At 37.2% G+C, this 21,838-nt stretch overlaps 1 protein-coding gene across 1 annotated transcript; it reads right to left on the bottom strand.

Moving 5' to 3' along the window:
* Positions 1 to 19,986: 19,986 nt before the first annotated feature.
* Positions 19,987 to 21,607, bottom strand: LOC125196050 (probable CCR4-associated factor 1 homolog 6). Its single transcript, XM_048094408.1, has 2 exons — positions 21,379 to 21,607; positions 19,987 to 21,083 (listed from the first exon to the last, which is right to left on the bottom strand). The coding sequence occupies exon 2, from the start codon at positions 20,951 to 20,953 to the stop codon at positions 20,126 to 20,128; it is 828 nt and encodes a 275-aa protein (XP_047950365.1). The 5' UTR covers positions 20,954 to 21,083; positions 21,379 to 21,607; the 3' UTR covers positions 19,987 to 20,125.
* Between the last annotated feature and the right edge of the window lie 231 nt (positions 21,608 to 21,838).

Below are 21,838 nucleotides of genomic sequence, written 5' to 3' on the forward strand. Positions count from 1 at the left end.
CACGACAGATATAAGAACCATCTTTCTTAATAACACAACTGTCATTAAAAGAAATCGAATATCCATCAAAAACTAATTTAGAAACTGAAATTAAATTTCTTCTAAAAGAAGGTATCAACAAAACATTCTTCATAACCAAAAATCTATCACTACTAAAACGCAAATAAACATTCTAAGTCTTTGTTTTAGTAGACTGGTTATGGGCAGCGTCCACTTTAAGGTAACACGGTCAGTCCTAAAAAAGAAAGAGAAGAATTTCACGACCTAGATGGAATTAGACTATCCATCGTGAAAGGTTGCAATGTCAGTCCGCATATTTCTAAGCCTTACTGAAATAAGATGACATTGGTGTGGTATAGAACTGAACGGATCTAACAGCAAGACTTGTCCTTGGGCTATCTACTGAAGGCGTGGTCTTGATAAATATTTGTTTCTTAATCAATGTAGGATAGCATTGAGCATACGGTATTGATTATGCATTACTTTGACTTATCAAATGGTGCGGGTTTTTCGTAACCCAATAATCCTGATATATTGGGTAGTGGTGATTAATATCTAGCGGTGCAAGGATTGCTATTATATTGAATCGTGCGCGAGGTGAGTCTCGTTTGATAATGTCCTCAAGAGGAGCGCGAAACAATGTTTTATTATTCGGAACCTAGCTAGTTGGAGTTTGATCACTCTATGAATAATAAATAAGCGTTTCATGCTGAGTCCACTCTTGGAATTAATAAGAAGTTAATTAATTAAGTCCATAGCAGACATTAATTAATTAATGGACATTTTTATCTTAAGTGCGGGAAATGAAAGTTAAAATGGAAACTCGGATTACTTATAATTTTGGATTTGGATGGGGAGAGTTCAATATTACTTCTATAGTGGCTGCTCGTAATATTCCAATTAAAGTTTATATTAAATTGTAAGTTCAATTTAATTAGTAAAAAGTAAATTGGATGAGCCCATATCCAAAACCTTCCATGGCCCAAAAGGAACTTAATATAAATAGGAGAATAAAGGAGACAGAAATCATATAATTTTTTATAGCCAAAATTTCGTCCCCCCCATATAGAGAAGGGTTCAAATTTTTCCTCTCCTCGTAGGAGTAGAATTTCTGTCTTCTTTGTTTAAGTCCTAGTATTCCGGTGAGATCAACCCACACTGATATTGGAGTACAGTTCGGGATCCAGAGAGAAGATCCGTGGTATATTATTCAAAGCATCACATGGAGAAGTCGCTAGCCATCATCAATTCTTTAGAGAATTAATTAGGTATTATTGCAGCTTCGTGGAAAAGCATGTTTTAGGTTTCAATATTCTTAAAGCATGATTAATTCAAGTTATGAGCATGATACATGTGAGAATTGCGTGAATAGAATTACAGGAAACCCCAAATCAAAACAGAGGAGGGGTGAATGGAGGAGGAAACCAGCCGAACAACCCTATTCAGCCAGAAATCGGCGGTGGTGGTGGCGGCGGCAATGGAAGCGGAATCCGGGTCGGAAACTTTGTGGAACGGGCCTGCGCGACGGAAGATCAGAATCGGGGGAGTAGCGCGATGACAGGAGGTAAAGGGTTTGATTTTATCAAACCCTAAAAACTCTTTTCTATTAGATTGTCAACCCCAGAACTATACTAAATACCAAAATATACCCCATTGCCTTAAATCTGATCCCCATGATTTATCTTATTGTGATAAGTTGCCCATAAAATTCAAAAATTCCGAAATCCAGCCAAAAGTTGTCCAAATTTACACCCAGAACCGTTTTTCACCTTTGATGAATATTTCCGCTACATTAACGTGCAAAATAGTAATAGAATTGATACAAGGGGATGGATTTTTTATTGTGGGGCTACAGATACTATGACTCCAGAAAGAAGGGACTTTAGTGACTTTAGTGAGTTTACTAAAACTTATATTCGAACTGTGAATGGGGAACTAATAAAAGTAGCAGGGGCTGGAAGTATAGAAATTTCTCCAAGTCTTCGTTTGTCAAATTGTTTATTTGTGCCAAGCTTATCTCAAAGATTGATGTCAGTAAGTCATGTCACACGAGAACTTAATGATGGGGTTTGATGCCCCTTGCACAGCGATGGAAGGTTTTGGATATGGGCTCGCCCAATTAGCTTTTTACTAATTAAATTGAACCCACAATTTAATACAAGCTTATATTGGAATATTACGAGCAGCCACTACAGAAGTAATATTGAACTCTCCCCATCCAAATCCGAAATTACAAGTAATCCGGGTTTCCACTTTTATTATTTATTTCCCGCGCTTAAGATATAAATGTCCATTAATTAATTAATGTCTGCTATGGACTTAATTAATTAATATCTTATTAATTCCAAGAGTGGACTTAGCAAGAAACATTTATTTATTATTCATAGAGTAATAAAACTCCAACTGGCCAGTTTTCCGAATAATAAAACCTTGTTCGAGCTCCTCTTGAGGACATTATCAAACGAGACTCACCTCGCGCACGTTTCAACATAATAGCAATCCTAGCACCGCTAGATATTAATCACCACTACCCAATATATCAGGATTATTGGGTTGCGAAAAACCCGCACCATTTGATAAGTCAAAGTAGTGCATAATCAATACCGTATGCTCAATGCTAACATATGTAGATTAAGAAATAGTATTTTATCAAGACCTAGTCTTTCAGTAGATAGCATAAAGACACGTCTTGCTGTTAGATCCGTTCAGTGCTATACCACACCAATGTCATCTTATTTCAGTAAGGCTTAGAAATATGCGGACTGACATTGCAACCTTTCACGATAGGTAGCCAAAGCCTATCTAGGTTGTGAAATTCTTCTTTTTCTTTTGCAAAGCATTGCATAGATCTGACCGTGTTACCTTAAAGTGGACGACGCCCACAACCGGTCTACTAAGCAAAAGACTTAGACTTTGTTTACTTCTTATGCATTTAAATGTTTGTAAAACATCTTATAAATGCACAAGCAAACACAATGTAATAATAATAGTGATTCTATTCGTGCGAGACTGCTCGAATAATACTGAATCGGGTTAAAAGTGGATTGTAGAGTTTTACGTATACAAGCAAGATTCTATTCGAGCGAAACTTGCTCGAAACATGCTTTTCAGTATACCAAACCTAACAATCTCCCACTTATACTCAAAACATGCTTTCGAGTATACCCACTGCCAAAAACTCTCCCACTTATACACAAAGCAGGTATTGATACTAGATATATCGAACTACCATTCATTTCACTAAGTGAAAGAAAAATCTGCTTGGTTGTTCTCTGATAATATCTTTTTCACCATAATGTCTTTGCTGCGTACTTGATCTTTAATTAATTTCATCCCCATATGTGATTGCTTAGCTTAATAAACTCGTGTGTCCCTTGAGTTAGCCTTCACTAGAGTAATAAAAAATAATACTCATAGGCATACTCAAACTTACGATTAAAGCTATTAGGAAGATATTCCTAAGGTAAACACATATTCAGAGGATGACTTACTCGATCACTGATTAGTCATAAAACTAAGACAGTGTAACCCCAAGGACATTACATGAATGACTGGTAAACTAGAATATAGTTACTAGTCTTTCTCAAGCACTAGGGTATATTCATTACCTCAATCAAAATCCTTTGCCATGGTTAATATGATATATACTTGCTATGCATAAGCACAACTAATATCAAACTTAGTACACATTATAGCATACATGAGACAACTATCTCCGAAACTAGTCTCATAATTCTTGATCTCACTAAGCGTCAAACGACACTTGACTAGAGACAAGACAATTCCATCTTGAGAGGTATAAACCTTTTCATGGAATTTCTAATGCTTAAATGTTCCAAGCAATGTGTAGATATAGGATTCCTAAGAGAATCTCAACATTCTTTCTAGCATCTTAAAAGGACTTAGATGCTAAGAATGTAATTAGTTTCTCTTAAATCATTTATCTTAAACTGGGTAGACAACCAGTTTCCTACGCCAGATGCCAATCTTAGTTGTTTGCAACTTTTGTAGATTTCATCATCGTAGAGTACCAATAATACCATATGTAATGCACTTTCAACTTCCTTGTGCTTACAGCACTGTTAAGGACACAAGTCAAATTCCAAATATTTGACAATTTTGATAAAACACATATACTCTGATTTAGATGCTTGCCTAAGACCACGAAGGTCTATATAAGCTTCCAATCATGCGTTTCTTGCCCTTAATTACATATCCATTAGAATGTTCTAGTAGATGATTTCCTCAAGACTTCTATTTATAGAAGGCTGTCTTGACAATCATAATACATACATTCTAATTTATGTAAGTTCTAATAGACAATATGATCGAATAAATCCTGGCACAACGATAGCGAGAAGATAATTCTCTTTGGGCATAACCCATTGTCATTGTCTAGCCATTTGAGATCCACATTTACACTTGCAAAGATACTTGCTCCCACTGACTGACACAGCCTGTAGGTAGTATTGCAAGTCTTGTAAAACATGTTGTCTATCTTAGATTGTAATATGGAATCTATCACCTTTTCAAAGATGATTATCCAAATTAACCAATACTACATTGTAGTTAAAGGGATTATGTTCAAGTTAATCTAAGACTGAGTCTTACGACACTCTTAGACCCATGAACTTGTTGTGTTCCAGTGGAACGCTCCCACTACGATATGGTTCTTACAATCTTAGGTACTGAAGTTGATTTTATTAGTGCAAAAGTTTCTAATGGTATGACTTCTTGGTAATGTGGAAAATCCGATATCTCTCTCTTTATTTTGAGAGTTATCACGTTGTTAGGCTTGTAGTTCATCTCTTGATCTTCATACAAGAATTATATCTTTGAAGATTACAGAACTTATAACCTTACATCATTTGGGACAAACCTTAAAACATGCCTCAGTACTCAACTCCAATTTCTTGGACACTTTTCCAACACGTGTTGGAACAACATTACACCTTGAGATGTGCTAGACTAGAGACGCTCTAGTCCACAACTCGTGTTTTGTAGAAGGTACTGATGTTGGTAGTTTCTTTAATGTTTATCCCATCAATGATAAGATTTTAATGAGTACAACTCATCACTTAATCAAACTTGTCTTAGAAAGACTTCGATTCCTTCTTACATAACTATCCCATTCATTAGATGAATGCTTGGATTCGTTAATGGAGATTAGACTCCCACTACTGATCATAACCCTTTGCTCGTCTCCTTATGGTGTAAACCATTAAGACTTGCTAGTCTTTCTATGTTGCACTTCTATAAGTATTCTGAATCTCTTGAAAAATCAAATGATTCTAACTCATAGTGCATCAAATAGACTTTCTCAACTCTCAAGCTATTTAACGAAATGTTAAAATCTTGATAGTCTAGATCAGTTCGAACAATTTCTAAGTATTTTCTTGGCCTTAAGGCTAAGAGCCATAAATACTTTATCATTCAATGATTAAGAAGTTGATGTGTTGTTGAATACTCAACCTTGTCGCACTTATATTATTTTAATACTATGATGCCTTAAGCATCAACCATAAAACAATAGTTGAGCATTAATAGCTCCCACTGCAACAAAAACCTAACTGGATCAAGATCTCTTACTTAGAAGTTGCATTGTCATGTAAGTCATTGTCCTTCTATAAAATAGGTCAATCCAACTCACAAAGCATCTTTTCTCGCTTTAAACAAACTTCGATGACAATCCAGGCTCTCCCATTTCCATATCTAGTCTTTTGTTCAAATGAACTAGGACTTAAGAAAAATGCAGCCTTTATGAATTCGTCATCTATCATGTTACTTTCCTCTAATAGTAACACAACGACTATTATTCTGAAGATTTTCTACTTTTCAGTTAAACCTTCTTATAGTCATTTCTTGTTACTTTAGGCGATGACTTGTGTCAGAAACTATTTGAGTGATCAAAAGATCCTCAAAACATTCTGTCACTCTAGGATATTCCAATCGAATCATCTTGACAGATTCTATTGATATCCATCTTTCATCGTCATTAACCAAGACTTGTCGAGCTACTTAAAGGAAAATAGCTTGACCTTATTCCTCAAAGAGCTTGTCAAGTACATGCATAATGCATTCTCGAACATTCTTCGTGGAATTATGTCGAGGAAATGGAGGACATGAATCATTGAGTATAAACTCCAAGCTTTCAGCGATGAGAATCTTATCCATTTTCGTTTCCGGTCTACATAATTTAGGCATTCGAGTTTTCTTTCTTTAAGGATCGCAGACAAATATTAAATGACATAATGAAGATTTGGCAAATAAACTTATTATCACATACTCATGCTCAATACATAATCACAAATAACCACAAAACAATTATGTATCTTACAACAGCAAAATTAATAAATTGTATCCTCCTCTGGAGGTTAATACGCATTAAAATTTTGACAATTTTACTGGTCACAACACCGACGCATCAATTGCTTCCTCCTCTGGAGGTTGATACGCCTAATGCTGCCTAAGCACGACCATCAGATTTAGCATTACAGAATTTTATTTCTACAACACACTCCCATAACAATGTTCATGTGTTGATAACAAAACCAAGCTATCTCATAAATTCTGATTGAACCCTGAAACTCGCAGTTCCTTAGGATTATTGTCCCCACTCTGCAGGTGGCAATAATATTGGGAACCACTTTCTAGTTCATTCTATTTATTATGTGAGAAGTCCGCCCTTATGAACTTACTGTTTTCGTAGGATTATTGTCCCTACTCTGTAGGTGGCGATAATATTAGAAAATCAGCTTCACAAAATTTGGCAGTCCAACCGATGGAGACCGTATACAACGCACTTGTTGTAATCATCACTTAGATATTTTGTATGGTTTTTGCATAATTATCACATAAGCAGATAAAGCAGATAATCCACTTAAAATAGATAAACACCAAATAAACAGATAAATCCATTTAATGCATGGCATTTAAACACACAGGATAATTATCGACAATTATTTAATCTAGTCAAGGGAGAATCAATTAAATAATTAAGTTTTATATTGGATAATAATTATCCAAATTTATTTAGGATTTATCAAGATAGAGTTAACTATCTAAATCCATTTAGGATTATTCTAGATTTTATTTCGATAAAATCAAATCCTACAATTCAAGATAACGTTGATCTAGGATTATCATTATTTAAATCGTACTAGGATATTACTAGATAGAAACAATTCCATCATAATCCATAAGATAAAAATAAAATCCTATCAACCAAGATTTATACAAATCTTAATTCTATTTAGAATAGACATCCAGAATATATCAAACATTACTTAGGATTTCTTAGATAAATAAATTTATCTAAATCCAATTAAATAAGGATTTCTTATATATCATCTTTATCCTAATCTATCTAGGATATAAATCCAAAAGATAAGGATAACTTGGATTAATACTTATTTTAATCCATCTAAGATTTGTCTTAATAGAATTAAATCTATTCAAATCCATAGGATAAAATAAATTAATATAAATGTTTATCCTAATTCATCTAGGATTTATCTTGGAATAAATCCATATAAATCCATAGAATAAGATAATATTATATTATAATTATTCAAATCTATCCAAGATTTATCTAGGAACAAATCCATATAAATCTATAAGATAAGAATAAAATATTATATTATCACTATCCAAATCCATCTAGAATTTATCTATGAATAAATTCATATAAACTCATAGGATAAGAATAAAATAATATTATCATTATCTAAATCCAACTAGGATTTGTCTAGGGATAAATCCACATTAATCCATAGGATATAAATAAAAATTAGATTGTCATTATCCAAATTTAACTAGGATTCATCTAGGAATTAAATCCCTACAAATCCATAAAATAAGGATAAAATCTATAATTAATCCATGATTTAATACAAAATCAAATCTTATATAATATATAAAATCCACAAAAGATATATTCAAATCTTATTTCTAAATTAATCTTGAATTATTTCCAAAATTGAATCCAAGGATTTGGAAATCCTAATCTAAATTTGGAAAGCGAAGTCGTGAGACGAGACAAAACGACATCACGCATATGGAAACTCTAATCTTGCGTCGTCGTACTCCCACTGAACCGCAGCCGCTGCTGGGCTCCCACTCGTCTCGCGAGCTCTCCGAGCCTGACGTCTCCGACGCTGCTGCATCGACGTCGCTCCTCCGGAGCTGCTGTCGACGTCGTCTCTGCAGCCGCCGGCGCTGCTGCCCGGTGATCTCCGACGCTGCTGCGTCGACACCTCTCCGCAGCAATTCTCCGCAGCTGCGGTGCGACGGATTCTTGATGTCGCAATCGCAACAATTCTTGATTTGCCGACTTGGAATTCAAATTCACGTAAGGCAAATATAATTGATCAAGTAATGATACCATATGTGTTGAAGTCAACGTAACCATTACATAGGTTTAACCATTACGTATCTTGAATTAATTACTCATCAATTCATTAACATAATTAATTCACGTAGCATACATAATTCATCGTTAGACAAAACCACGACGAATATAGACATGCATTCAAGCAATTCACATAACATGAAATTAATCCACATAATCAGAGCCAAAAATTGGCTCTGATACCAATTGATGGGGTTTGGTGCCCCTTGCACAGCGGAAGACTTGTACAAAACAAATAAATCAGATACGGATCTATTTGACCGATTATGCGATTAATCAATTCACATGTTAAACAGATAATTGCATGCTAGAACGCAAATAATTCATGCTCAAAGAAAGTAAATCCTAAAACATGAATTCTACGGTTTAGAGTTACCGATTTGATTCTCCAAAGAATCGTCGATTGCTCGCGCCTTCTCCACGTGATGATCTTCAATACTAGACCACGGATCTTCTCTCTGGTTCCCGAACTGTATCTCGATATCAGGGTGGGCTGATCTTATCAAAATACTAGGACTCGAATAAAGAAGACAGAAGAAATCCTTTTGGGAAAAGGAGAAGAATTCGAAATCCTCCACAGCTGGAGAGTTCGAAATTTTCGAAAATTTTGAGAATGAAAATTGTGATAATTCTGTCTCCTTTATTCTCCTATTTATATTAAGTTCCTTTTGGGCCCAGACAGGGATCTATGGAAGGTTTTGGATATGGGCTCGCCCAATTAGCTTTTTACTAATTAAATTGAACCCACAATTTAATACAAGCTTATATTGGAATATTACGAGCAGCCACTACAGAAGTAATATTGAACTCTCCCCATCCAAATCCGAAATTACAAGTAATCCGGGTTTCCACTTTTATTATTTATTTCCCGCGCTTAAGATATAAATGTCCATTAATTAATTAATGTCTGCTATGGACTTAATTAATTAATATCTTATTAATTCCAAGAGTGGACTTAGCAAGAAACATTTATTTATTATTCATAGAGTAATAAAACTCCAACTGGCCAGTTTTCCGAATAATAAAACCTTGTTCGAGCTCCTCTTGAGGACATTATCAAACGAGACTCACCTCGCGCACGTTTCAACATAATAGCAATCCTAGCACCGCTAGATATTAATCACCACTACCCAATATATCAGGATTATTGGGTTGCGAAAAACCCGCACCATTTGATAAGTCAAAGTAGTGCATAATCAATACCGTATGCTCAATGCTAACATATGTAGATTAAGAAATAGTATTTTATCAAGACCTAGTCTTTCAGTAGATAGCATAAAGACACGTCTTGCTGTTAGATCCGTTCAGTGCTATACCACACCAATGTCATCTTATTTCAGTAAGGCTTAGAAATATGCGGACTGACATTGCAACCTTTCACGATAGGTAGCCAAAGCCTATCTAGGTTGTGAAATTCTTCTTTTTCTTTTGCAAAGCATTGCATAGATCTGACCGTGTTACCTTAAAGTGGACGACGCCCACAACCGGTCTACTAAGCAAAAGACTTAGACTTTGTTGGGCCTTGTTCACCAAACTTCTTGTGCCTATACACCCGAACAAAATGGGGTAGTCGAAAGAAAAAACAGAACAATTCTAGAAGTGGCTCGTGCTCTCATGCTTGAATCTAAAGTCTCAACCTTTCTTTGGCCCGAAGCCGTAGCAACCTCAATTTACCTCATAAACCGACTCCCCACCAAAATCCTCAAAAAAAAAACCCCTCTTGATATCCTCTCTCAACAAGCCAAAATACCTGAAGCCCTTAGTATGCCACCTAAAGTCTTTGGTCGCACTGTCTATGCCCATATTCCCAAACATGAAAGAATTCTCACCTTGTGCTACCAAATTTGTTTTTGTGGGATACGGGGTACACCAAAAAGGTTATCGATGCTTTGACCCGAATACTAAAAAAATCATCACCACTATAAACTGCAATTTCCTGGAAACCGAGTTCTTTTACCCACACCACCTTAGCAGTCAGGGGGAGCAAAATCCTGAAACTAATCATGGGGACTGTCTAAGTTGGTTTGTGTCACCTCCAAGCCCTTTAATTGAGGAACCAACAGAGACCATTGCGGTCACTGTCGCCGAGCACGCCTCTTCACCAGAGTCTACTCAACCACCTCCCGATCAACCTCAACCGATATCCCAGGTATGCCCCGTACCGATTTCTGAAGAACATGTTGTAGTTGATACTAACACTACAGAAGAAGAAGAAGAAGAAGAAGAAGAAGAAGAAGAAGAAGAAGAAGAAGAAGAAGAAGAAGAAGAAGAAGAAGAAGAAGAAGAAGACAACACTGTCGATAGTGACACTGGGAAGTATGCTCTCCCATATCGGAGTACTCGGGGTATTCCTCCAAAACAGTATTCTTCCTAGAAAATTGGAGCAAAGAGCATATATGGAGTTGCAAATTTTGTCCAAGGGAATTTGAGTAAAATGGCACGTGCATTTGAAGCGCCACTCTATGAGGAAGAAGAGATTCCACAGACTACTGAGGAAGCAATGAAGCACAAATACTGGAGAGAGGCGATATTTACAGAGATGAAAGCATTCATGAAAAACAATACCTGGGTGAAGAGGAAGCTGCCAGAAGGGGTCAAAGCCGTAGGATGTAGATGGGTGTTCACTATCAAACGGAGACCAGATGGCTCAGTTGAGATATATAAGGCACGACTTGTCGCAAAGGGATACACTCAGACATACGGGGTTGACTATGCAGAGACTTTTTCCCCAGTAGCAAAGATCAACACGGTGAGAGTCTTGTTCTCAGTCGCCGCAAACAAGGATTGGTCACTCCACCAGTTCGACGTGACCAATGCCTTTTTACATGGAGAACTACCTAAGCCCATTTATATGGCTCCTCCACCTTTCAACCCAGAGAAGTGTGCAAGCTCCAGAAGACGTTGTATGGACTAAAGCAGTCTCCTAGGGCTTGGTTCAGCCGATTCACTGAAGTGATGAAGAAGTATGACTACAGACAGAGCAACTCAGATCACACATTGTTCCTTAAGAAAAAGGATGGGAAAATCACATGCCTGATTGTCTATGTCGACGACATAATCATCACGGGGGATGATGGAGAAGAAATTGGCGAATTGAGAAAGAACTTGTTCAAAGAATTTGAAATGAAGGACCTAGGTCTTCTCAAATATTTTTTGGGAATTGAGGTTTTGAGATCAGATAGAGGGATCTTCATTAATCAGAGGAAGTATATCCTGGATCTTCTAGCGGAAGTGGGCATGATAGACTGCAAGCCAGCAGATACCCCAATGATACAGAATCATGGGCTACAGATAGTCGAAGAGGCGAAGCTCACAGACAGGGGGAGATATCAAAGACTGGTAGGTAAGCTCATTTATCTCTCTCATACTAGACCCAACATTGCTTATGCCGTGGGAATAGTCTGTCAGTTTATGCACTCACCATAGGAGGATCATTGGGAAGCCGTATTACGTATTGTACAGTATTTGAAGGGCACTGCGGAGCATGGGGTATTGTTCGAGAAACATGGGCACTTGGAGATTAATGGTTTTACCGATGCAGACTGGGCAGGAAACCCAAATGACCGAAAATCCACGGCAGGGTACTTCACAATGGTAGGGGGAAATCTTGTTACTTGGAGGAGCAAGAAGCAGAAGGTGGTAGCACTTTCAAGTGCTGAAGCAGATCAGAGCGGGTCGCCGACTATGGGTCAAATTTAACTGACCCAGCAGTATATCTGTGCCGAAACCAAAAAAAATGACTGACCCAGTATATCTGGGCTTAAAATTTGGGCCAGTGGTCCAGCTGATCGGAAAAAAAATTGGGCCAATCGTCCAACCGATTAAAAAAAAAATGTCCAACCCCTCCAAGGTTCACCTTGAATGGTCTGAGGGAAGGTGTTGGCAATTGAAACTAAAAAATACTATTAGAACTATCCCACATCGGTATACAAAAAAACTGAAATCAGTATATAAGTCTCATGGACCCTCCTCCTATCACCAATTAGTTTTAGGATTGGACCTCATGGATTTCTATCACTTAGGCGTGAAAGATTAAGTTAAATTACTTCTTAGTTGTAGAATCGCAACATATATTCCACAAGATCTTGTGGGAAGCATTTGGGAAAAGCTGCAATCGTATCATTTAAAAATCTTACAGTTTTATTGTCAGTTAGTTCAAAGGGTGAAAAAATTGATGTCTCCTATCAGTTAGTTTAATAATAAAAGATCCTGTCAATAGCACATTAAGTTAAAACCATAATTTGAGGTTGATACTTATAAGCCAATCTGCTCTGCCTCAACCATGCATAGGTTGAGTGAAATTTCTTGAAATTGTGAAGCAAGTTATTAGTCTTCAACAGTAGTTGAAGCAGTTCCACTTCTGATTCAGTCAAATCAATAGGATAATTAACTTCTTTGATTACAATTTTCCGAACCGAAAAAATCGGTTCTGTGTCGGTTATCTATTCTGTTTCGGTTCCTGTCGCAAGGCGGCAATCGGTTATCGGTTATAACCGTATAGACCAATTAAATATTACTCTTTATTACTCGCTCTGTTCCTTGTTAATTGAGTCGTTTTTTTTTCGGCACAGAGATTAAGAATAGTGTGTTAAGTGAATGGTAAATAAAGTAAGAGAGATGAAGAACGAATTAAATAAGAGAGATGATTACTTTTTGTCAAAAATAGAAATGATTCAGTTAACTTGGAACTTTCCAAATAATAAAATGACTCTATTAAATGGAACAGATGGAGTAATAATTTTCTTCCCAGTACACCAGTCAGAGGCTCCTTCCTCCCTTATTGCTAGTTGATGCAAGATTTGTTTTCATGTATATTAGTAGTATGTTTTCTGTGCAGTATTTCATCTCAATTCGATAATGATTTGATATCTTGATTGTTTATAGGCTTTCAACATAGCAATCTGTCAATAACATAAGGTATCCATCTTTGGTGGATAGAGTGGTATAAATTGACCAACTGTAGTGGATAAATTATGCATAAATAACTAAGAAATAAAGGGGAGAATTTTGTGGTTGGCTCTGTTTTTAGTTCGGTGATAGTATTATGGTAGTTCTTGAAGTTTAATTGGTGTTTCGTTAAACATTGTGGGCCTTGTGAATCATTGCTACTGATAAAAGGTTTATTAGTGTTTTAATAGGTTGTTTTTACTTTATTGCAATTTATAATACGAGATAGTATAAATATAACTATTTCTACATTAATGTAATAAATGCAAACTCAAAATATTGTACAAATTCTAAACTATGATCTGGATCATTAAAAAATAATAGCAACTGAAAATATCAACACAGTGTCAACGGTTGACACCGTGTTGACATTGTGTTGATATTGTGTTGACATTGTATTGACATTTTGTTGACATCAAAATATTAAAATTTTACACAGTCTTGACATTGTACTAATGTTGTGTTGACACTGTATTGAAAAGTTTGGAATTTGTACAATAAATAGAATTTGCATTTTATCACTATCTTATTTCTGCAAACATAAGAAAACAAAGAGCATTGTAGTATAAGTGGTGGGTTGGCTATTTTTCTCATGCATTGACTAGGGATCAAACCCCAACAACTTTTTAAAAAAAAATTCAAATCAGTTAACCGGAATTGTTTCTATTTTGGTTCTGGTACCAGTTCTTAAATCAAAAAATTGGGGTGTCGGTTAACTGAACTGACAGGTCGGTTAGGACCGAACCAACCGAATTACAAACCTAGTATTAGATCATTGGTGAGGAAAAAATATAAGACAAAAATATGATAGAGAAGTCAAGATTGAACAATTTTTTCATATTGGTGTAACTTACTATATTTGGAATTAAACCTCTATCTCATATCTCCTCGTAAAAATATTTCACTCTACTCACTCTACTTAACAATTTCTCCTAAAATCACGTGTCACTCAAAAATATGACATCTTGAGTTCAAATTCTCTAAATTCGATGAGCTATTGGTGTAACTTACTATATTTGGAATAAAACTCTATATATACGAGCCGTACTTACTATATTAGGTTCTTTGAGCATCCACAATGGCGGATGTCCCGGCAGACGTCGGACCGGCGTACCGGGCGTCCGCGCGGGATGTCCGCCATTGGGTCGGGAGAGGCAAACGCGGACGTCCCTGGCGGACGTTATGTATCTGCGGCTATCCGCCGACATCCGTCGGGACGTCCGCCATTGCGGTGCCACAACGGCCGTCCCGGCAGACGTCCCGATTTTTTATTTTTTTTAACTCTATATATACGAGTCGTATATATAGAGTTTTAAAAAATTGGATATTGGGATGTCTGTCGGGATGTCTGCCGTGTCACCGCAATAGCGGACGTCACGTCGGACAACCCGACTGACGTCCGTGCTCAACCGCTGACGACCTCTCGTCCGCCGCCGACGTTCGTGTCTGCCCCAAACGTTGCAATAGCGGACGTCCCAGACAGATGACTGGCACGCCGATCGAACGTCCATCGGGACCGCTATTCCGGATACTCTTAGCTTTCACTATATATGACTATTGTTAAGTCTTGGAAAATCACTTTATGTGCACCCACTCTGTCACTCGCATTCTCATAATAATACTAAATTTTATTATTCGAAAATAATTATCCTTATACTATGTACAAATAGTATTCCATCCATTCTACTCAAGATGTCATATCTTTTAGTGGCACGTAATTCAGAAGAAGTTGTTAAGTAGAGTAAGTAGAGTGAAATATTTTTACGACGAGATATGAGATAGAGATTTAATTCCAAATATAGTACTCCCTCCGTTCCACAGTAATGGAGGCGTTTCTTTTTGGCACGGAGATTAATAAAAAATTGTGTTAGTTGAGTTAAATAGAGAGAAAGTAAAGTATAAAATGAAAAAGGTAGAGAGATGAAGAGGGAATAAAGTAAGAGAGAGTAAAGTACGTGCGGAAAAATGTGTTGACTTTTAAAAAAAAAAAGAAATGACTCTATTACTATGAAACGTACCAAAATAGTAAAATAACTCTCTTATTATGGAAAGGAGAGACTAAGTTACACCAATAACTCATCGAATTTAGAGAATTTGAGTTGAAAATTAGTACAAGATGTCATATTTTTAATTCTCTAAGTTACACCAATGCTCTGAGAACCAACAAAATTAGTTCAAATTGCATATCAATCTCAATCACATTTTCAAATAATTGAAAAAAAATTGCTTAGATTAGAAGCTCGAAATTGGTATACTTCTTTCTATGATGATGTTAATTTTTGTGTAAATTGGGGAATAGTAGTAGCTAGGGGTGAGCAAAAAAATTGAAAATCGAATATGCGAATCGAACCAAACTGAAATTTTAAAATTCGGTTCGGTTTTTTGGTTCGGTTCAATTTTAGAAATATAAAAATTTTGGTTTTTCGGTTCGGTCCGGGCGATAAAAATACCCAAAAAACTGAAAAACCGAATTATATATGTATTCTATTATTTTAATACTATATTTTATATACTCTTTAAATATATTTTATAATATATGTATTAAATATATTTTTTATTAATTTTATATTTTTTATATTTTTTTTATTAGTAGTATATATAAAATAAAATATATACATACATATATTAATATATATATGTTTTTTTTTTGGTTTTTTAATTTTTTTAAATTAATTTCAGTTTTTCGATTTAGTTCAATTTTTGGTTTTTCGATTTCGATTTTTCAGGTTCGGTTCGGTTTGGATTTTGAACTAAATTCGGTTTTTCAGTTTTGGTTCGGTGTATGCAAAAAACTGAACCGAAACCCAAATGCACACCTCTAGTAGTAGCTAGATATTGAATCTGAAACACATCTATTTTGCTTTGGATGTCCTTAGAAGAAGGAAGTATTGTCATTAATTATTAATGTTTAAATTGTGTCATTCTACTTCCTCCGTCCCAATATACTAAATTAAGTTACACTAATAGCTCATTGAATTTAGAGAATTGGAGTTGAAAATTAGTTCAAAATGTCATATCTCAAATTCTCTAAGTTACACCAATGCTCTAAGAACCTACAAAATTAGTTCAAATTGCATATCAATCTCAATCACATTTTCAAATAATTGAAAACAAATTGCTTAGATTAGAAGCTCGAAATTGGTATGCTTCTTTGTATGATGTTAATTTTTGTGTAAATTGGGGAATAGTAGTAGCTAGATATTGAATCTTTTGTGTAAATTGGGGAATAGTAGTAGCTAGATATTGAATCTGAAACACGTCTATTTTGCTTTGGATGTCCTTAGAAGAAGGAATTATTGTCATTAATTACTAATGTTTATATTGCGTCATACTACTTCCTCCGTCTCATAAGCGGAGTCCATCTTTAGGCCCGAGTTTTAAGAAATATAAAGAAAAGTGACTGAATAAGTTAGTTAAATGTGGGTCCCATTTGTATATAGTAGTACTTAGTTTTATAATAAAATGTGAGTGAAATAAGTTGGTGGAATATGAGACCTACTGGTTCATTATTCAATCGATTGGTGGACATCGAGAATACAAGCGTAGCAACTATCATCTTCAACATGCATTCTGCATTGCCTAAAGCAGTGTGTTAGGGGCGTGGAGCGCTCCGGAGCGATTCAACAAAATCTAGGGCGCGGGTGGATGGGGCGAGAGACCCAAGAATCGGGGCGACCGATACTTAAAAAAATAGAATTAGTATCTCTGCATTATTTTTAATATAATCCCTCCTTCCGTGAAATGTTGTTCAGTTTTGTCATTTTGGTCCGTCCGTGAAAATTTGTCCACTTTGCTTTTTTTTTTTTCTATTTTTGGTAAATCGGCCCCACCTTTCACCAACTTTTTACACTTACATTCTATTATAAAACTAATACTCTCTCCGTCCCATAGAAATAGGCTTTATGGGGTTGACATGAGTTTTAATGTGTAATTGGTAAACTAAGAGAGAAAAAAGAAAAAAGTAGTTGAAATTGTGTTGTGAGTGGTGGAACCATAAATGATAAAGTAAAAGAGAAGAAGAAAAAAGATTACCATAAATTGATATGGACTATTTATATGGGACGGACGAAAAAAGAAATATGACCTAGTTCTATGGGACGGAGGGAGTATATAAATGTGGGACCCATGTTCCACTAACCTTTTCAACTCACTTTCCTTCACATTTCTTAAAACTCGTGCCGAGTCAAACTTGGATAGTATTTCATAGACAAAGGGAGTATATTTTATATACAAGTGTAGGTGTTTGTTGTTTCTTAAACTAATTTGTAGTGCATGCAATTGAATTTTTTTATAAATTTCTTAGAAGCATATCTGTATAAGTATAACGGTTGCATTGATTTTTTTATAAATTTCTTAGAAGCATAACTGTATAAGTATAACGGTTGCATTGATTTTGTTATAAATTTCTTTGGTCCTTAAGTTCCTAACGATATGTGCCTTCGGGCCTCAAGTAATAGAGAAATCCCTGTACGAAATTTCCAAGAAGCATAATACTATAAATAACTACAGAATATTATCGGTAGACTGTAAATAAATACTCCATCTGTCTCATTAGAAATGAAACGTTTTCCATTTTTGTCTGTCTCATTAAAAATGAAATGTTTCTAAAAATGAAAACAATACTCTCTCTACTTTTTCTTCTCTCTTACTTTACTCTCTTTTTCAATCTCACAAAACAACACTACATAAAATCTCGTGCCGAAAAGCAAATGTTGCATATTTAATGGGACAGAGGGAGTATATAATATGTCAGTAGGAGCCTATAATAGTGTCCAAAATAGGACCGCCGCAACAGTCAGCCGCGCTGCGGCAGTCTATTGTTGGATGGATCGGTGCTGCGGCATCGCGTCTTTTTTTTTCCTTAATTTATTTCTATTACAACCTATTTCTCTCATTTTTTTCAATCAATTCCAATCTCCAATCTAAAATTTTACTCAAATCTACTCTCGTAAAATGGTTTTCAATCATTTCCAATCTCCATTCTAAAATTTTACTCAAATCTACTCTCATAAAATGGATAACGACGAGTATCAATGCGCGTTGGATGAGGCGTTTGACGCGGTGGTTGAAGAGTTGGAGCGGGAAGTACAGGAGCATGCAGAGCACGCGGCAGCGGTCCCTCGTCCAATCCATTATCAGCTGACAATCCGACGTGACCATGCCGGGGCTAACCAGCAGCTGATTTTCGACAACTTTGTCGAGACGTCATTGGCTGGGCGGTCTCGGCGGCTCACAATAGGCCGTCGTGCGACTGTCGGCACCACCCCGTCCATGCCGTATATGCGGCTGTTCCTCCCCCTGCCGCTGCTCATCAAACCGCTTGCAATATACCCCGCGGCACCACCGCCCCTCGCCGCGGCTGATTACTCTGGGCACTCTTATTAAACACGCCTAGAGGTGGCCAAACCAAACCGGACCGCCGGTTCCCAACCGGCGGGTCGGAACCGGAACCGGACGACGGTTCCGGTTCGAAATCCGGTTTCACGGTTATAACGGTTCGGTTACGGTTCCAAAAATACGAAACCAGAACCGGCGGTAACCGTCGGTTCGGAACCGCCGGTTAAGCGGTTAACCTGGAATATGTAGCTGTCGCCGGTAGGTTCCTAGGGTTGCAGGCGTAGGGCTGAAAAAGGCCGGAAAACCGCCGGTTTGTGTCGGAAAATCGGCGGTTTCTGACACAAAACCGCCGGTTCCCGACGGTTCAGGGCTAGGTTCAGGCGTAGGCGTGTAGGGTTGCAGCGTAGGGTCTGAAAAGGTGTCGGAAACCGCCAGTTTTCGGTCAGAAACCGGCGGTTTTCTGACATACAAACCGGCGGTTCGGTCAGAAAACCGGCAGTTTTCGACCGTTTTCAAATATGAAATTCAATTTTATTTTTTTTTAATATCAGGTTTTTCCCCCATTTTTCATCTATAAATACCCCCTTCTTCATCACTTCTACTCACCCCATTCTTGTGTTAACAAGTATTTCTCTCTTAATCTCCAATTCTCTATTCTCTACCTCATTGGTTCATTCTCTCAATTGCTCTCTACTTGTTTACTTAAATTGTACTTGTATTGTTGTATTTTGTAACTTGCAATTGTATAGAAATTTACATTCAAAGTTTCAAATCAATAAAATTGCAATTCTTTATCGTTATCGTTATCAATTCTCTTTGGATTTTACTATAGAATTGCAATAAAAATTATAACTCTAAGATTTAAATAACTCTAAGATTTAAAAAAAAAATGAACCGAAACCGAACCGGAACCGAAACCGACGATAACCGACGGTTAAACCAGAACGGGATAACCGGTATCCGGGCCGGTTACGGTTCAAGCTTTCGACGAACCAGAACCGGCGGTTTTCGAACCGTGGCCACCTTTAAACACGCCGGAATTCTAAGCATGAAACAGCCGACGCCCCACTGTCGCCCAGCATGCACTTCAGCCATCCCAACCGCCCCTGTCTCGCCCCATGAATATCATTCAGCCCAGAGTGGCTGGGGCGACTACAGCCACGCCCTGACAGACCCACACCCCAAGCACGATTTTCACAACACTAGCCCAAAGAACGAACAATGTAGGCACATGGCCAATGTGGTTGATTCCGGAGGAGCAGAATTGCAATCATGAAAGAACGAACAAGAAATATTAAATTTTTAAATTTTCATTCTCACAAACTACAGTACATTAAAAGTGTACAAAAGTGGGCATCATTAACAAGCTGTGCACAACTCCTGCATTTTAGAAATTTTTTTAGCTTTTCTTATTTTTGGCCTTCCCACCTATCAGCTATATGTATTCAGTCCATTCTCAGCACCTAAGCCATACAACACACCAGAGTACCTCTCCAGAGAGCCGCTAAAGAACGTCTCCTTGAGCTTCCTGAAGGTACACGACGTGAGCAGGCTATCCGAACCCGCCTGATGACACACCCCGACTCTCTCCACTTCCAACAGCTCAGCCAGCTTGTTCAGCCCACCGTGGAGGCTGTTGGAGAACTTCATCAAATGCTTGATGTCATATAGAACCGGAAAATATATATTGATCAAGCTGAAGAATCCAGCCTGTGTCTCGGGCAAGTTCTGGCAAGTCAGGAGCTTCAGCAAGTACCCGAAATCATATCCGCTGTGGAAAGTCACCCAGTATACGTTATCATTCAAGACAATCCCGGATGACATCAGGAGCTCCCCAAAGCGTCTCGCATCAATGCCCTTCTCGCTATTCCGCCCAAAGTTGATCCCACACTGGCGCAGCAATTCAATTGAATCGTTCGCAAAGACATCCTCGTCCGGATTGAACTCGCAGAAATTGAACTGCCAAATGCAGTACTTGTCCGTTCCACAGGTCGGCATATTCCCCTTCTCGTCCGAGAAGGTTAGCCCTAACTGGATCAGCTTCAGCAGATCAACATTGTCCTTCAATGTCTGGTAATGGTAATCACTCGAGTTCTTGAAATTTCCAACCGGCCGGAGCACAACTCCAGGAAACTCCGTGTCCATAGCAACGTACGGATATTCATCGACTATCGCTCGTATCAACTTAAATTCTTCTTCCAAGTTGTCAGCCCAAACCTCCCTGATGTGGATTGAATCGCTCTTGGGTAGAAGGGACATCGCAGATAACTATGATCGGATCAAAATCCACAAAAACCAACAAATTCTTCTGTTTCTGCCTTATAGAATACAGAAAGATTGAACCTTTTGACACCCCCAAAACACATCCGTCGATATACAATAATGAAATCTGCAGGAAAGCTCAATCAATCCCAAGTCGAAGTTAATTAAATGAGATAAACCAAATTATCGTCTTTATCAATGAAATCCAGAAATTTAGGATAGTCAACACAACAGATCTATTGAAAAATCACATTTCTTAACATAAATCTGTGAATCAAACCCCAAAATAGGAAAATTACATCCAAAATTCCGACTTTTACACAAATCTGGTAAAAAAGCACATTATAAATTCCAGATCTGGGCCAATTAAACAAGCAATTCATAGGGGGGGGGAGTGGGTGGGGGACAGAAATGAAGCTTACCTCAGCATAAAAATTGGTCATACAATATCTGAAAATGAAGATCCAGTACCAAATTGCACACACAATCACGCATATATGCGTATTGTGTATGTATATTGGTGTATTGGTAATATATATAAAGAGGGGATTAGGGTTTGGAAGGGGAGGAATATGATAATGAGCGTAAGGCGGCGATTGGATGAGCCACGAGATGAAGGGCTGCAGATTATCTATCTGACATTTATATTTTATTCCTGATTTCAACTTTATAGAAAGAGAAAAGGAAAGAGATAAGAAAAGAAGGATTTTTTTTCCAGAGAGAGAAGATGAACAAGGATGGGGTGGGGTTGGTGGGGCCCGTATCCTCTGTTCACCTCGAAAACAAATGATAAAATAATGCTGTGGAGAGAGGTTTCTTTATTGTGGTTTTGGAGATAGGCAACTTAGGTGGATAGATATAAATGGATTATATTGGAATTGT

The sequence above is a fragment of the Salvia hispanica genome, chromosome 6, assembly GCF_023119035.1.
Source record: "Salvia hispanica cultivar TCC Black 2014 chromosome 6, UniMelb_Shisp_WGS_1.0, whole genome shotgun sequence".
In the NCBI taxonomy this organism is placed as follows: Eukaryota; Viridiplantae; Streptophyta; class Magnoliopsida; order Lamiales; family Lamiaceae; genus Salvia; species Salvia hispanica.